This window comes from Numenius arquata, chromosome 24, assembly GCF_964106895.1.
Source record: "Numenius arquata chromosome 24, bNumArq3.hap1.1, whole genome shotgun sequence".
Lineage (NCBI taxonomy): Eukaryota > Metazoa > Chordata > Aves > Charadriiformes > Scolopacidae > Numenius > Numenius arquata.
The window spans coordinates 5,509,825-5,525,876 of record NC_133599.1 but is presented as its reverse complement, the minus strand read 5'-3'; the positions used below and the strand labels follow the sequence as shown (position 1 = coordinate 5,525,876).

Here is a 16,052-nt window from a genome sequence, read left to right as displayed (position 1 = left end):
AGGGGGTCAGGAGGGCTGGAATCCGATTAAAAGTCTCTCAGGAGGGCCCGTCCCTGGGGTGATGTGACCCAGTGCTCCCCCAAGGTGGCTTTTATTTTGTCTTAATTCCTTCAGCTGAGGAATTTTAATTTCTGGGTGGTTTTTGGTTTTTTTTTTTGCTCCCGAGCCCAGGCAGCGCGAGGAAGCGGTTAGAACCTCAGCAGTCTCTATCGCTAGCTGTTTGAAGTGAAGGATCTCCTCTCGAAGGCGGTGGAGCTGCACCAGGTTTTACCAGCTGTAACCTCAAAGACGAAGCCGAAATACGGCAAAATAGGGTTTGTTTTTTTTTTTTCCCCACAATTGTCTCTCACCGAGGCGAGGAGCCACTCCTCAGCTCCTCTGGGATGCTCTGACAGACGCCACGGGACACGCAGGAGGGGAGCTGGCAGGGAGGGGTGGCTGCATGGGCTGTGGGAGCATCTGATCCAGACTAAAATGATAGGGTTTTATTGGGATAAACTGGGAATTTTTTGGGAAACTGGGATACTCTGCTCTCCGAAGCCCGCTCTGGGCTGGGCCTCCTTCCCCAAGCAATCCCATCCCAGCCTCCAGAAACCTTTCTAGCAATGTTGGCGCTGGAAGTGAGATATTTCTGTAAAATGGGAACACCTTGACAGAACAGCATATTTTTTCGGGGAAGATGATGTCTGAGCTTTTTCCTTCAGCGGTGTCTCCCCAGGAAAGCGGCTCAACCCCAAGGGGAGCAGGGGTTGCGATAAGCCCTGGCTGAGCCTCCACGTCTGGCTCAGCCGAGGCTCCTCCACGCCTCCCTCGTGTCCCTCCGGATCACTTCGTCTGGATCACGGAATCACACAGAATCAGAGAATGATATGGGGTTGGAAGGGACCTCTGGAGATCATCCAGTCCAACCCCCCCTTCCAGAGCAGGTCCACCCAGAGCAGGTCCCACAGGAACGTGTCCAGGCGGGTTTGAATGTCTCCAGAGACGGAGGCTCCACCACCTCTCTGGGCAGCCTCTTCCAGGGCTCTGCCACCCTCACAGTGGAGAAGTTCCTCCTCATGTTTAGGTGGAACTTCTTACGTTCAAGTTTGTGCCCGTTCCCTCTTGTCCTGTCCCTGGGCACCACTGAAAAAAGACTGGCCCCATCCTCCTGACACCCACCCTTTAAGTATTTATAGGTGTTGATCAGATCCCCCCTCAGCCTTCTCTTCTCCAGACTAAAAAGACCCAAGTCCCTCAGCCTTTCCTCTTAAGAGAGATGCTCCAGGCCCCTCATCATCTTTGTAGTCCTCTGCTGTACCCTCTCCAGCAGTTCCCTGTCCTTGTGGAACTGGGGAGCTCAGAACTGGTCCCAGTGCTCCAGATGGGGCTGCCCCAGGGCAGAGCAGAGGGGGAGGATGACCTCTCTTGACGTCTGGCTCAGCCGAGGCTCCTCCGCACCTCCCTCACGTCCCTCCCTATCGCTTCATCTGGATCGTCCCCATCCACCTAATTGTCTCTGCCTCCCATAGACTCGCCGCTAATTACATCCACCGCTAATTACATCCACCCGAGCCGAGCTCCCGTATCATTGCGGGTCTGTCTCCGGGACACCGGATGGGTTAACTCCATCTCATTCCACGGGAGGATCTCATTTTCAGAAGCTCAACGGATACTTCAAACACAATTTCTACCACTCCGAGGTCTATATTTAGGCAGCAGCTATTTAGCCACCGCTTAAAACCCACCCACAATTTCGGGAGCCTCTGTGCAGCGTCTCTGTCAGGAGGAGAAGATACGACGGGGAGAAACGCAGCCTAATGAACCGTTATTAAAAAAAAACAACAAAAAAAAACCAACAAAAAAACCCCACACATCTGATTCAATTCTCCCTCAATCGGATGAAGACGTTCCCGGGGAGCGATCTGATTTCCGTGGGGTGACACGGAGACGCGAGGACATTTCACTCCGAGGCACAGCGAGGGAACATTGCGCTTTCTGCTCTCCTCATTTCGAAGCACTTTGAGGCTGTGATTATAAAACAGGGCTCAGGGGGGCTGTAGCATCGCTGGGTTAAATGAAGTCCTTCCTACTGCAGTGTGGTTGCAGGTTCTGCGGGGTTTTTTTTTTTTCTCCTCAGGTACCGCTGGATTTCGATGTGTTCCGACGGCAGCCACAAAGAACGAATGGATAACTCTCCAGCACATCCTTGTTGAGGGGGGGGAAATTAGAGTTAGGGTTAATTAGGGTTATTGATGGGATAGTAGGATGAAGGGGCAGCACCTCCATGGGGGATGGCGGGGTCCATCCCTGCCACGGCTTTCTCACCCTTTGAACCTTTCTTTTTCCTTTCTACACAAGCACAGGCAGAGCAGGGGGGTGCAAAGAGGAGTGAAGAGTTTGAGGGGGACAGGCGGCAGCGCTTGGGGAGCGGGATCCTCACAGGATACACGGATCCGCTGTGAACCTCGTGAAGTTCCATCAGGCCAAGTGCAAGGTCCTGCACATAGGTCGGGGCAATTCCAAACCAAAATCCAGGCTGGGCGGAGAATGGCTGGAGGGCAGCCCTGAGGAGAAGCACTTAGGGGTGTCGGTGGGTGAGAAGCTCCACAAGCCCCAGCAACATGCGCTGGCAGCCCAGAAAGCCCCCCGACACCCTGGGCTGCATCCCCAGCAGCGTGGCCAGCAGGGCGAGGGGGGGGATTCTGCCCCTCTGCTCCGCTCTGGGGAGACCCCCCCCAGTGCTGCCTCCAGCCCTGGGGCCAGCAACAGCAGAAGGACACGGAGCTGTTGGAGCGGGGCCAGAGGAGGCCACGGAGATGCTCCACCTGAGCTCCAGCCACTGAGTGAAAGACGAGACCGCTGGTCAAAGCAAAAGCCTATGGGTGTAATTAACGTCTTCTGTGATGCTTCAATTGGGGAATATTGCAAATGGTTTGAACACCTGGAGCGAGGCAGTGCCAGGCTGAGGCGAGCCCGTGCCAGGCGGGCAGTCTCCCGCCCTGCTCCCTGCTGCTGACCCTCCGCTTCCGACCCCCGAGAGGGGAGGGCCGGGTCGGGCCTCGGACCTGACCCCACCGCGCTGCCGGCCCGGAGACCTGCGGGATTCCCACCACCGCACCGGGAGGTGTTTCAGTGCATTTCCCAGGGCGGACGGACACACGTACAAGCAGATGGGCGGAGGGCAGAACAGGCACTGACGGGATGTCGAGCTACCGCAACCCGCTTCAACGCTCTCTCCTTTCCCCCTCCGGTGAAGCTGAGCCCCAGCCCACCCCGGTGGCGTTTATTCCCTGGCCATTCGCGCGTCCCTGCGGGCTGAGGAGACGGGTGGAAATGACAATCCCTCAGCCCATCCGCTCCGCGCCGCAGCCCGGCGCGCTCTAAGCCCTCAGCCGCGGCCGCACGGCGAACCCGGCCAGGGAACCGCCCTCTTCACCCTTTCGACCAATCAGAGCTATAAGGAGCATGACTGATCTCCGCTTTAGCCTATCCGCAAGCTACCTGACTGCACCCAATCAGATGCCTGGGGAGATTTTTCTCGCCCAATGACGAACGAAGAGGGGAGCTCGGGCAGCAGCCCGCGCTACTTCGGGAGTGGCGTAAGCTTCAGCCAATCAGAGCAGCGCAGGGAAGGTTATCAGTGACCAATGAGGAAAGGGGGCGGGGAAAGAGCAGCTCGCGAGAGTTTGAGAGGGACGATGGGAACCCGCGTCTAAGTGAGCGGGCCAATGGGGAAGGGTGGGGCGGGGCCGCGACAGGACCATTATAACTGGCAGGTAACCGAGCCAATCAGAAGGAGGAGATACGTTCGCCCCAACGGCCAATGAGCAGGGATAGTCCTCCCATGGTTGAGCGGCCACGATTGACAGGTGAGTACGACCAATCAGAAGGCGGCGCCCTTTCTAACTGTCCAATGAGCGAGCGGGGCGCGGAGGAGTGGGAGGGGCGGCTCTTCCCGCCCCCTTCCCGCAGGCGCGCGAGGCCGGCGGGCGGAATGGCAGCCGGCTGAGCCAATCGAAAAGGGCAACGAGGGGGAGTGGGCGGGACTTCCGCCCGGCGGGGGCAAGGGGGCGGGGGGGTGAGGCGCTCGGCGGCCAACGAGGGCGGCAGGCCGGCGGCCGGCGGCCAATGGGCGCCGAGGGGGCGGGGCCGGTTGCCGCCGCGGCTTCCAAGATGGCGGCGGGTGCGTGAGCGCGGCGGTCAGTCAGTCGGTGAGGCCGCCGGCGGGAGCAGGGCCCGGGGCGGGAGGGGGCCCCGCCGCCCGCCGCCATGAAGGGCAAGGAGCGTTCGCCGGCCAAAGCCAAGCGTTCGCGGGGCGGCGGGGGCGGCGGCGGCGAGGACTCGGCGTCCTCCTCCTCCTCGGCGCGGGGCGAGCGGAGCAGCAAGAAGCCGAGCGGCTCCGGCGGCTCCAACGGCAGCGGCGGGAAAGCGGCGGCGGCGGCGGCCTCCAACGAGAGCAACAGCGGGAGCAGCCGGCGGGCCCCGCACCCGGACAAGGCCGGCCGCGCCGGTAGCCGGGAGTACGAGGCCGGGGCGGCGGCGGCGGCGGCGGGCGGCGGGGGCAGCCGGCACGGCTACGGCAGCGGCAAAACGGCGGAGGCGTCGCGGAGCGGCAGCAGCCGGGGCGGTGGGGGTGAGTCCCGGGCGGCGACGGCGGCCCCGTCCTCCTCCTCCTCCGAGTCGGGCGGCGGCGGCGGCGGCGGGGAGTACAAGACTCTGAAGATCAGCGAGCTGGGCTCGGCGCTGAGCGACGAGGCGGTGGAGGACGGGCTTTTCCACGAGTTCAAGCGCTTCGGAGACGTGAGTGTCAAAATCAGCCGCCTCCCGCCCGGCACCGGGGCCGCCGACGAGCGTGTGGCTTTTGTCAACTTCCGCCGGCCCGAGGACGCCCGCGCCGCCAAGCACGCCCGCGGCCGCCTGGTCCTCTACGACCGCCCGCTGAAAATCGAGGCCGTCTACGTCGGGGGTGGCGGAGGGAGCAGCCGGCGACGGAGCAGCCGTTCCCCGGCGTTGCTGGACAAGGAGTCACCCTACGGCACGGCGGCCGTCGGTGTGGCGGCCGCGGCGGCGGCGGCTGTACGGCACCCGCCGGCTGGGGCCACGCAGCGGGCTTTGTCACCCGCCGGTAGCGGCGGGGCCCTGGGTTATCGAGACTACCGGCTGCAGCAGCTCGCCCTGGGCCGCTTGCCGCCTCCGCCCCCTCTCCCCAGGGAGTTGGAGAGGGAGAGGGACTACGGGGGTTTCTACGAAGCGCGAGTGCGGCCGGCCTATGGGCTGGAGCGGGTGGCCGGTGTGGCGGCCGCTGGGGGTTTTCGTGGAGGAGGAGGGGGCGCCGGAGCCGCCAGCGAGGAGGAGATCAGCCCCGAGGATGACCAGAGAGCCAACCGCACGTTGTTCCTGGGCAACCTGGACATCACCGTGAGCGAGTCAGATTTACGCCGAGCTTTTGACCGTTTTGGGGTCATCACCGAAGTGGACATCAAAAGGCCGGGGCGCGGGCAGACCAGCACCTATGGTTTTCTTAAATTTGAAAATCTGGACATGGCGCACCGGGCCAAGCTGGCCATGTCGGGAAAGGTGCTTCTGCGCAACCCCATCAAGATCGGGTATGGGAAAGCCACTCCGACTACCCGGCTCTGGGTGGGTGGCCTTGGGCCCTGGGTGCCCCTCGCTGCCCTGGCCAGGGAGTTTGATCGGTTTGGCACCATTCGCACTATCGATTACCGCAAAGGTGATTCGTGGGCCTATATCCAGTACGAGAGCTTGGACGCGGCGCAGGCAGCGTGCACCCACATGCGTGGTTTTCCCTTGGGGGGGCCGGATCGCCGCCTCCGCGTAGACTTTGCCGACACTGAGCATCGGTACCAGCAGCCCTACCTGCAACCTCTGCCCTTGCCACCCCCGGCTCATTACGAGCTGGTGGCGGAGGCGGCTGCTTTTGGGGCTCACCGGGGAGCCCCACCTGATCCTCTTCGGGGGGCCCGGGACAGGACGCCACCGTTACTCTATAGAGACCGCGACAGAGACCTTTATCCTGAGACAGAGTGGGTGCCCCCCCCACCCCCTGTACGGGATAGGAGTAACCGGGCAGCTGCCTACGACCCACTGGAAAGCCTGGAACGCCGCCGGGATGGTTGGTCCTTGGAGCGGGACCGAGGGGAGAGGGAATTGGGGAGTAGTAGTAGGGATCAGCCTAGGAAACGGAGACTGGCGGAGGATGGAGGCCGGCACTTGGACCGCTCTCCCGACAGCGAGCGCTCCTCTTCCTCCCGTAAGCGTCATTGTTTAACCACAACCTCTCCCCCGGACCGCAGCCCCGAGCTCCTCGGAGGGAGGGAGCGTTACAGTAGTGACCCCGAGCGCTCGTCCTCCCGTTTGCTCCTTTTGGAGCGGCCCTCGCCCGTCCGGGAATCGCGCAGGGGCAGCCTGGAGCGGGGGCAAAACGAAAAGCGCGACCGCAAGAATTCCGCTGAACGGGAGCGGAAACATCGCGCTTCTGTGGCAGCCGCCGCGCAGGAGTGCAAAAGTCCAGCCAAAAAGGAGGAACGGGCTACGGAAGGAGGAGGCGGCGGAGGCGGCTCCCGCCTCAAACCCCCTCCTCAAAAACAGCAGCAGGACGGAGCGTCGCAGGCCGGGGGAGCCCCCAAGCTGTGCTTGGCTTGGCAGGGGATGCTCCTGCTGAAGAACAGCAACTTCCCCTCCAACATGCACCTGCTTCAGGGGGACCTGGGTGTTGCCAGCAGCCTCCTGGTGGAGGGAGCGACTGGTGGGAAAGTAGCTCAGCTCAAGATCACCCAACGTCTTCGTCTGGACCAGCCCAAGCTGGACGAGGTCAATCGACGCATCAAAGTGGCGGGTCCCAACGGTTACGCCATCCTTTTGGCTGTGCCCGGCGCATCAGACAACCGCTCCCCAACCGGAGCTGCCGAGGCCGCCGCCGCCACCACCACCTCCACCCAGAGGCCGCTCAGGAATCTGGTGTCCTACCTAAAGCAAAAGCAGGCTGCTGGGGTGATCAGCCTCCCCGTTGGGGGGAACAAAGACAAGGAGAACAGCGGGGTCCTGCACGCTTTTCCGCCCTGCGATTTCTCTCAGCAATTCCTGGACTCCACGGCCAAGGCGCTGGCCAAATCAGAGGACGACTATCTGGTCATGGTCATTGTCCGGGGGGCGTCCTAAAGCCCCTCGTGTTCTCTGTACCCAACCCTGCCTACTCCTCCACACAGCCCCTCCAGCGTGTGCCAGGTGCTATGGGATACAGCCTTAGCCAGCCCTGTCGTTATTTTAAATTAGATCTTTGTTTGTAGGTGACTTTCCCTGCCCGTTTTTTTTCTGTTACTACATTTTTTTTTTTTTTTTTTTTTCTTTCTATAAATTTAGAAGCCAGAGAGGTTGGTTAGCCATTAGTGTGAATAGGAGATTTTGAGGATCCCTCCGTCGGGGGGGTGGGGTGGGGGGGATAGCGGGGAGGCTAGGCCTGCTTTGATTTACAGAAAAAAGAAAAGGAAAAAAAAAAAAAAAGGAAAAAAAAAAAAAAAACAAAAATGGGGGTGGGGGTGGGAAAAAACGGGGGGGAGGGGGAAAGAGCAAACTTCCCATCTTCTTAATTTCGATTTGTGTCCTTTTTTCATTTCATGTATTTTTAAAGCGAGTTCAGTGGCTCATCCTTGGTAAGAGTTACAAACCTAAAAGACCAGATTTAAAGCACTCAGTAGTTAAAATGGAAAACCACAATACTTACTAGCGGACTGGTGTCAACTCAATTATTATTATTAATTATTATTTTTTTGTTTGGAGTCCTTGAAATTCCATGCCGGCCTGAGGCCAGTGGCCCTTTGGCCAGTGCCATCCCTTCTCCTCCGGAGCCTCGGTGGTTTCCCTTGGAGTTGACGTGGCTCGAGGTCGATGGCTTTTCAGGTGACCAGCACCTGCTCTCGGGTACTGCAGAACATTGAATTCCTTTAGTTGGGTGGTTGAGCGTTTCATCCAGCCCCTTTCAAAACGCATGCACTGAAAGTATGCTTTATTTTTTTTTTTTTTTATTTTATTTTTAACAGGTGTATTATTTTTTTTTTTTCCTATTTCTCCGAGTTCTGTTGTATCCCATAAATGCACTTTGGGTTTGTAGCAGCGACGATGGTTGGTAAATAGCTGAGGACTTTGTTACAAACCATGAATGTCTTGTGCTTACTCTGGTATGCGAGAAACAAGGAGGTGCTTTAAGAAGAACTTGAGTTTGTTGTGGTTTTTTGTTTTTACTGCCTTTTTTTATTATTTTTATTTTTATTTTTTCAAAGAGTTGCAGGTACAGTGGGGTCTGGTTCCACAGTGCAAACTCTGAGCAAAGTGTGCTTCTCTCCAGAGATGGTTTTAATTCTGTGATAATTTAATTACATGGAAGTTCTCATTAACGTTTTTACCTCTTTGTTAATAGCAAGAAACTGCTGTCTGCTCGGGACTCTTCAGGTACAGTACAGTGGGCATTACATGAGGTTTCTCATTTTATAGGCAGCTGGAGTCAAGTGTTTTTAACTTCTTGGAGAAGTATTAAAAGTCCTCCGAGATTCTGAGGTTGGAGCTTTTGTTCCTGTGATTCTAGGAGGAAACAGGTTGCTTTTTTTTTTTTTTTTTCCCAAAGAACTCGCTTTTCTCATGGTGGTTTTTTTTTTTTTTCCCCCCATTCGTTGGGCACTTTTCTCCAGCTTGCATTTGAGAGGGAAGAAGGGATTTAAATCCCTGTCGTTTTTGGTTGAACAACCCAAGGGGTGTTGCAGTCAGCTTCGGAACTGAAGTGTGAATCTGACTTGTAGCCATTTACAGGCCCCGAAATTGTAATCTTGCACTTAAACCCCCGAATGTAGTCGTGCACTTAGCCCCGTTTGCGGAGATTTGGGCAACGGGAAAGCCATGCCGCTTCCCTCGGTCGCTCCTCCACGATAGTCCTTGGGCCACTGGTCCGGGAACGAGTTGATTTTTTTTGTTTCGACTTGAACGACAAAAATCGAATTCAAAAGAGTAGCGAGTAGCGGATGAAGGAGGAAATGTCTTGAATGTATTTTACGGGCACGACAGTTCTGAAGTGTGACTGCGCTCTCTTGATTTTTCCCTGTCACAAAAACATGAATTTCTTTTTTCTGACCCACTCGTCAGAGAGTGCTTTGGTTTAAGTGGGCTTTGATTTCCTTCATCTGACGGGGATGAGTAGCCGTAGAATCCCGAGCGTCGCCGGGAAGGGAGAACTTGAATGTGGCAGCATTATCTTGAAAACGGAGATTTGGTTTTAGAGCTCCTTTTTTTTTTTTCTTTTTCTTTCTAAATGGAAAGGAACAAGCCTCATTTAATGCTCTTAAATGTTTGAGGGGAAAATCCAGGATTCCTGGGTTGTCGTCCTTCGGCGTGAATGTAATAACGGCAGAATTCAGCTGGTCGTCTTACTATTAACAATGAGACTATTTCGAACCGACACCGATAAGGCAAATAACTGTCGTGTTTTAGAAGATACGGCCTATTTACCACTTTACTGCGAAGAATGTCTTGTTTTAATTCTGGTGGGTGCCTGTTGGGTGTCAGCAGTAACCGGCGCCGCCGCTGCCTCGCTCCAAGCGCCCCTCGCGTTTCAAGTGAGGTTTCTCGGCGCCTCCGATCCCCGGTCACTTGAGAAGCGCGGGGTTTTGAAGGAAAGAAGCTCCAAGCGCTGGGAATTCCGATCTAAACCAACTGACCAACCAACCAACCAAAAAAAAAAAAGACAAGGAAGCACTCAACGTTGTTTGTATTCAAGGCTTAAACTTGCCGAGAGCGGCGTTCGTTAACGCTGATACGCAGCAGGCACCTGGTTTTTAAAACCTATAAAACTTGGGGTCAACGGAGCTTGTCAAAGCAAAACTCAGTGGGGGAACCCTTTGGGAAAGAGCATCCCGGTGTACTTCCATATTATTATTATTATTATTATTTTTTTCCCCCCTTGTAAAATAGCGGTGGTTATTCCTGCCGCGGGCTTTTATGAGTCAAAATCGCCCCGCGCCGGAGGGTAACGAGGAACAGGCGAGGCTGCCTTTGACTCCAGGTTTTCTGGTTCCTTTATTTAATGGAGTACCTGCTTCTTTAAATCTGGTTTATTTGTGGTTGCTGCTCTGGTTTTGTAAGCGAGGATTTTAACAACCCTTTGAGGGTTCTTAATGTCAAAACATAGTTGACTGGCAACGGTTTCCTCCTCCTTTTGGTTTTTTGGGGTTTTTTTTGTTTTTTTTTTTTTTTTTGTTTTTTTTTTTTTTAAATTTTGCCGGCTCTTAAGTCGGGATGCTGCCATGGAGGCTGGTAGAGCTGGGCTTTTCTCTTCGCCTCGGAATTGGGCACCGTTGGAGTCACTCGTCCCCGAACAAACGGGCTTGGCCAGGGCTGAAGGCGAGTAGAAACGCGGGTGTGAGACCACTGCTGCGTAGAGCGAAGCAGATGTGGCAGATTTTAGCTCTCTCGTCGGCGTTCGGCATTACCTCGGGGGAGCGAGAGCTGGGTGTTTCTCCCCACGTTGCGCGCAGCTGATGTTCCCTTATTTCACGACTTTGTTGGATTTAGCCGGAGGGAAAAAAAAAAAAAAAAAAAAGGATGTCCTTTTCCTCAATCATTTCATAGCAAGCTTTTTATACTTTGGGGGAAAGAACCTCAAATGACTCATACTTTTGTTTAAGATTTTAGTTGTTTGGTTGTTGGGGTTTTTTTTGTTGGTGGGGTTTTTTTTTGGTTTTTTTTTTGGTTTTTTTTGTTTTTTTTTTGTTTTTTTTTGTTTTTTTGTTTTGTTTTTTGTTTTTTTAATTGGAAACTTTACGCAACTTCCTTGGCTGCCGGCCAGGGGCTTTGTTTGCTCCCGTCTGCGCTTAACTGGGATTGCGGCTCCGACACTGGGGTTACTCCAGAGGTTTCAGCCTCCCAGGCAGACAAATCTTCCCCTCTCTTCTTTTTTTCTTTTTTTTTTTTTTTTGAAGTTTTTAAAGGATTGAAATGATTCGGTGAGAACTCAGCCCCCTGTGGAGGGCAGAGAAGAGGTGTTTTGTGGTTTTTTTTTTTTTTTTTTGGATTAGGGGAACCATCTGGTCCATGGTGACCGAGGTGAAAGGCCTTAAAGTATTACCGGGGAGGAGGAGCGACTCAAAATTGTGAAGACAGGTTCAAAAACCTCTGAGGACTCAGGGAAAAAAAAAAAAAAAAAAAAAAAAGGCTTGGAAAATCATAATTCCTGGCTTTTAAGGAAAAAAACAAAACAAAACAGTGTTGAGGGCAGTTCTCCCGGGGAGGCTGCCGTGCACCGGTCCCATGGACACGAGAGGGGATGGAATTATTGCCGAGAGCTTTTGGGGTTCTTTCCCCCTTTCCCTCCCTCCCCTTTTTTTTTTTTTTTGAATTCCTTTCCGCAGATAGCACCCAAGGACAGATATTCCAATGATTTATAAGAAAAATGATGAGATGATGATTTTTGTATTAGGCTTAAAGCGGGCTTAACCGGATGGTTAATCGAATATTCAACTTGGTGCGGTTTTGATCGCGTGAAAATGATGGCTGAGGAACATCGCTTGAATAGTAACAGTTTTAAATGATATTAGACCCTTTTCTTTAATATTGGCGTTGTCTCCTGTTCGGATTCCGCAGCAAACAGGAGAAGATAAACTGTGTAACACTACGTTTCGTATTTTTTTTTTTTTTTTTTTGTCGCTGAGTTGCCTTTGTGGGTGGGTGGAAATAACTCTTTGAGGAAAGTCAACCGAATTGCCCGTAAATCCGGTTGGTTTTTCTCAGGCTGAATTCTTTCCGTGCGTCCCCTTAACTGTTACTGAAAGTTGAATAATCATCGGTACTGTAAGCCTAGGTCCAAAACGAAGCCCGGCACTACTTTGTTACGCGTCGATACACGGAAGGTGACTTCATTTCAAGGTTTCGTGTCCGTGGGTGACATTGGTGCTTTTATTTTTGGGGTTTTTTTTGGTTTTGTTTGGTTGTTTTTTTTTTTTTTTTTTGAAATCCAAGTAGAATATTCAGAAAGACCCTTGTAGCTCTTTTATGTTCATCTGTATAACGTAGGGGGGTAATGGGGAGGGGGGGAGGGTGGGGGGGGAGTGTGTAAACCCACCAAAACCAACCTGTTGTACACATTTGGTATGGAAATAACATTTTTCTTTCCTCCTGCAAAGCAAAGCTGGTGGACTGCAGAAGACATAAACCGCATGGGATACCAAGCTCTAACGGACCTCGGGGAAGAGAAAGCTGGGGCTTCCCTTGGAATTTCCCATGGGCCTCTTGACGGAAGAAAAAGCTTATCTGTTTAGTATTTGTGCATTTTACTAAAATGATGGCAGCTTTAAAAAAAAAAAAAAAAAAAAAAAAAGTTGTGTATCTGCTATTGTGATGCCGATGCCCGTGTTTTAAGTGGAAAAAAAAAAAAAAAATGACCTCTTTGCTTTGTGCTGTGTACACAAGATTGCTGGAAAAGTAAAGGAAAAATACCCTTTTTATGGCTCACACAGCTTAAAAGTAGCTGTCACTCAAACATGGCGCTCACAGTTGAGCTGATTTTGTTTCATTCTAAATAAATTGTTTCTTTTGAGGAAAATTTGGGTTTTCTGCCTGGAAGTGAATTGACGACAAACGTTTGACCCCCCCCTTTTTTTGTTTGCGGCGAAAGGGGTTGCTTCGCTGCCGCTGCTCGATGGTTGAGCTGATAGTTGTGGGTCTTGAGCAAGAAACGGGGAGAAACCGACACTTTTTCGCGTTGACCGGCCTGGTTTTTACCGAATCGGAAGGAATCTGGTTGCTTGTCTTTGCTGTGGCACCCCCTTGGTTTGCCGGGAATGAAAAAAAAGGGGGTCGTTGGCTGCTTTTCTCCTCGCCGGGACGGGGAAGCGGTGCCGGGACAAGAAGCAGGGAAGCATCACCCCCCTGCGGCTCAGAACGGTGTCCAAGGCTGGGGCTTCGCTGGTTTTGAAGAGCTGGAGTTCCTGAATTTTATGTTTTTTCCTGATTTATTTTGATTCACCCGCCACGGTTTGCCTTTAGTTTTGATTCTATTTTTTTTTTTTTTTAATTTTTTTAAGTTTGAAGAAAAAAAAAAAAAGTTTGAAATTGCTTTGAATCTTGCACGTAAACCTTTGCACCAAAATTGCCAAAAGAAAAAAAAAAAAAAAGAGAGAAATGAGTCCTTAAACGTGTTTAAATGATGTTAATAAAGCCTTTCCTGCCCTCCGTGAGGCGCTCCTCCATCTCCAGGGGCCTTTTCCGGCCATTACGGGTTTAGTTGCTGAATGGATGAAGAATTCCCGAGCGCTAGAGTCGGTAATTTAGAGAAAAAAAAAAAAAAAAAAAACCAAACCCAAAAACCAAAACCTTTGCGTTGAGTGTCTCAGTGCCTTATTTTGACCGGTTTCTGAAGCAGACGGTCCCGCACCGCCTCGGATGTGCATGCACCCTGATCGCGTCCCAGGGCCCGCGGCGGCTTTGCTTGCAGTCGCCTCCCTGGGTGGTACAGATGGTGAGAGGAGGAAAAAAAAAATATATATATATATATGTATTTTAAAAAAAAAAAAAAAAAGGAGGTGGCCTGGAAATGTTGCGTGCCGGAGTCGCCGCCTTCTCTTGTACTGGGGGCTCCTGAGCTGTTGGAATGCTGGTCCAGTGCAGGAGTTACCTCTCCGGAGACTTCGGGGCACGTTTGACGACCGCGGGCGTCGAGAAGAAGCTGCTGCATCTTCTGGCTTCGGAACCCTGGTGTGTTTGTGCTTGTTAGAATTAACGTGACACGCAGACGAAGACACCTTGAAGCCCAAAGTTTTGCCCTTGGTTGCCTTGTGACGTCCTTTACCCTCCCGTGGATAACGAAGGTAGCCCTGCGGGAGCATCGTTAGGTGCCTTCTACCCAAAGGATGCCGTGGTTGTGTTCCACCAGGTTCTGCTCCCGGGGCAGAGAGAGCTCTCTAAATCCCTACATCAGGTAAGGGGTGTGTGTGTGTGTGTTGTGTTTGATGAGGTTGAACTGAATTGTTATGTAAAAGAAGATGGTTTTGTTGTTTGCCTTGTAATTAACTTTGACTAACGGGTTTTACCGCTCTGGGGATGGGAGCGAAGGACCCAACTCTTGGATGTAACTTCTGGGGTTTGCTTTGGGGAGGGGGGTCCCGGGAACGAACGGGTGGTTCCTCTGCCCACCCAGAAAAAAAACTAAAGGTTTTCAGCTTTGACTTTGTGAACTGCTTGAATTAACGCTGCTTTAACCCAAGAATGCTATTTATAATTTGCGTATGCTGGTACGGAAAGCCAAGGTGATGTTCAGGCGAAGCTCTCCGTGTTGATGGGGATGCTGGCGTAAAAGTTTCGATGTTTGTCGTGAACGGGAGCAATTGTAGATATTGCTGGGAACGAGGGGAGGGAACTGGGGAGGGGAGACTCGTGAGATGCCGTTTCTTCCAAAAGTTGCCGTTTGTAGTTAAAATTCCTATTTTCGCACTGTATTCCGTGTTCTGTTGAGTGATGGCCTCCGACTCTGGTGTAATTTGAAGTGTCGTACAGAAGGTTTGGGGCCGGTCGTAAATAAGGGGAGGCACGTTTCAGCCTCTCTGACTGGGCTGGGTGTTGATGCCAATGGGAGATGAGTGATCTCTCAGCGTCACCCAAATAAAAGCGGTGGTTTTGACAAGCTGGGTGGCCGCTCGGGCAACCGGGCACGTGTTTTGGGGCTTGGGCACTCTCCCGCTCCTTGGGTCCGCGTTGACTCGTTGCCTTCTGGCCAAGGGTGGCCATCGGTGGCCGTTCTCAGCTCTGACTCAGGTTTCACTCTGGGTATTTAACCGGGAGGTCGTTCCCCGTCTCCTTTACTCCGGTATTTATTCCGGAGGCTTGGAGGTGTCGTGGGATTTGGTGGGGGATGATTCTCCTCCGGTGGCTTTGTAATAGCGAGTTGTTTCTCCGGTGCTGGGTCTGCCCTTTGCCTTCTGCGTTGGTTCGAGGGACGCTTCGCTGCCAGGTAAAGCCGGGCTTTTGTTAAAACTAGTCTCTTTGAAGGCTTAAGTGCTCTATATGGATCATATTAATTTGGCTAATGAGACTTCTGGGGAAAGTGGATTTATAAAGAGAACCATTTAATTAACTGCACCGCAGTAGAAAGTGCTGGGAGTGGATTAGATGGAGAATTGGTTATTTGAATTCACACGTTTTTTTTCCAGAGTTGTGCTTTTACCAGCCACGGCTGAATTCATAAGCGAAGTTTAAAACATCAGATGGCCCAGATTCTGCTCTTCGTTAATAACGAGCTTCTGTTTGCCTCGTGCTGCTGGTTTACTCTCAAATGGCAAATGCTCTCTGAGGATACGCTCTCACCACGTGTTCCTGGGTTTGGGTGCGAGTCCATCAGGGAAGGCGCCTGCAGAAAGGCCAGGGAGAGGAGTTGGGAAGTGTCTTGGGCCGATGGCTTTGTGGTTCCTGTTGCGTCTCCTTGGGTTGTTGTCTAGGAGCTGCGTGCCTGAGTTTCATTATAGCTGGCTTGAGAAAGGGGTGAAGGAAACTCTTAGGGCAGAGGAAGCTGCTGGAGGACTCGGTAGGATGGGTTCCTCGGGACCCATCAACAAGAGCCTGCTGGTGTTCATCCTCTTTGTCCATGTGCTGGTGGTGTTGAGGTGCCTCTAGAAGGTGCTGAGAATGTGTACGTGGTGGCACAAAGGTCTACAATTTTGTCAATCCTTTGTATCCCGCTCCAGGGATGTATTAATTAAATGTGATTGAAGAATCGAGGTATGGACGCTGTCAAACATGATGGTGTTGCGGTGGCTTGATGAGTTGTCACCTCCCAGCCCAGCTCCTGTGCCCGTGCTTTCGGGTTTGAGCTCCTGTGTGTTGTTTCGGGATGGGTTGTGTGTGCACGTGGTCGGCTTCCACGGATGAGTCGTAGGTTAATTGTGGGTAACAGCTATTTCATCTGCTTATCTCCCCGCCTTGACCTTCATACCTAGTTCTGCAACCGGATCTGTAGATCGGTCTGTAGATTTTTAGCTATCTCCAGTATTTCCTGTCCCCAGATCCGGTGATAGGTCAGG

The 16,052-nt window shown here is 52.8% G+C and overlaps 1 protein-coding gene across 1 annotated transcript; it reads left to right on the top strand.

The window, feature by feature from the left end:
• Positions 1-4,251: 4,251 nt before the first annotated feature.
• Positions 4,252-7,469, top strand: RBM15 (RNA binding motif protein 15). The gene has a single exon (XM_074163397.1). The coding sequence runs from the start codon at positions 4,252-4,254 to the stop codon at positions 7,159-7,161; it is 2,910 nt and encodes a 969-aa protein (XP_074019498.1). The 3' UTR covers positions 7,162-7,469.
• Positions 7,470-16,052: the final 8,583 nt, after the last annotated feature.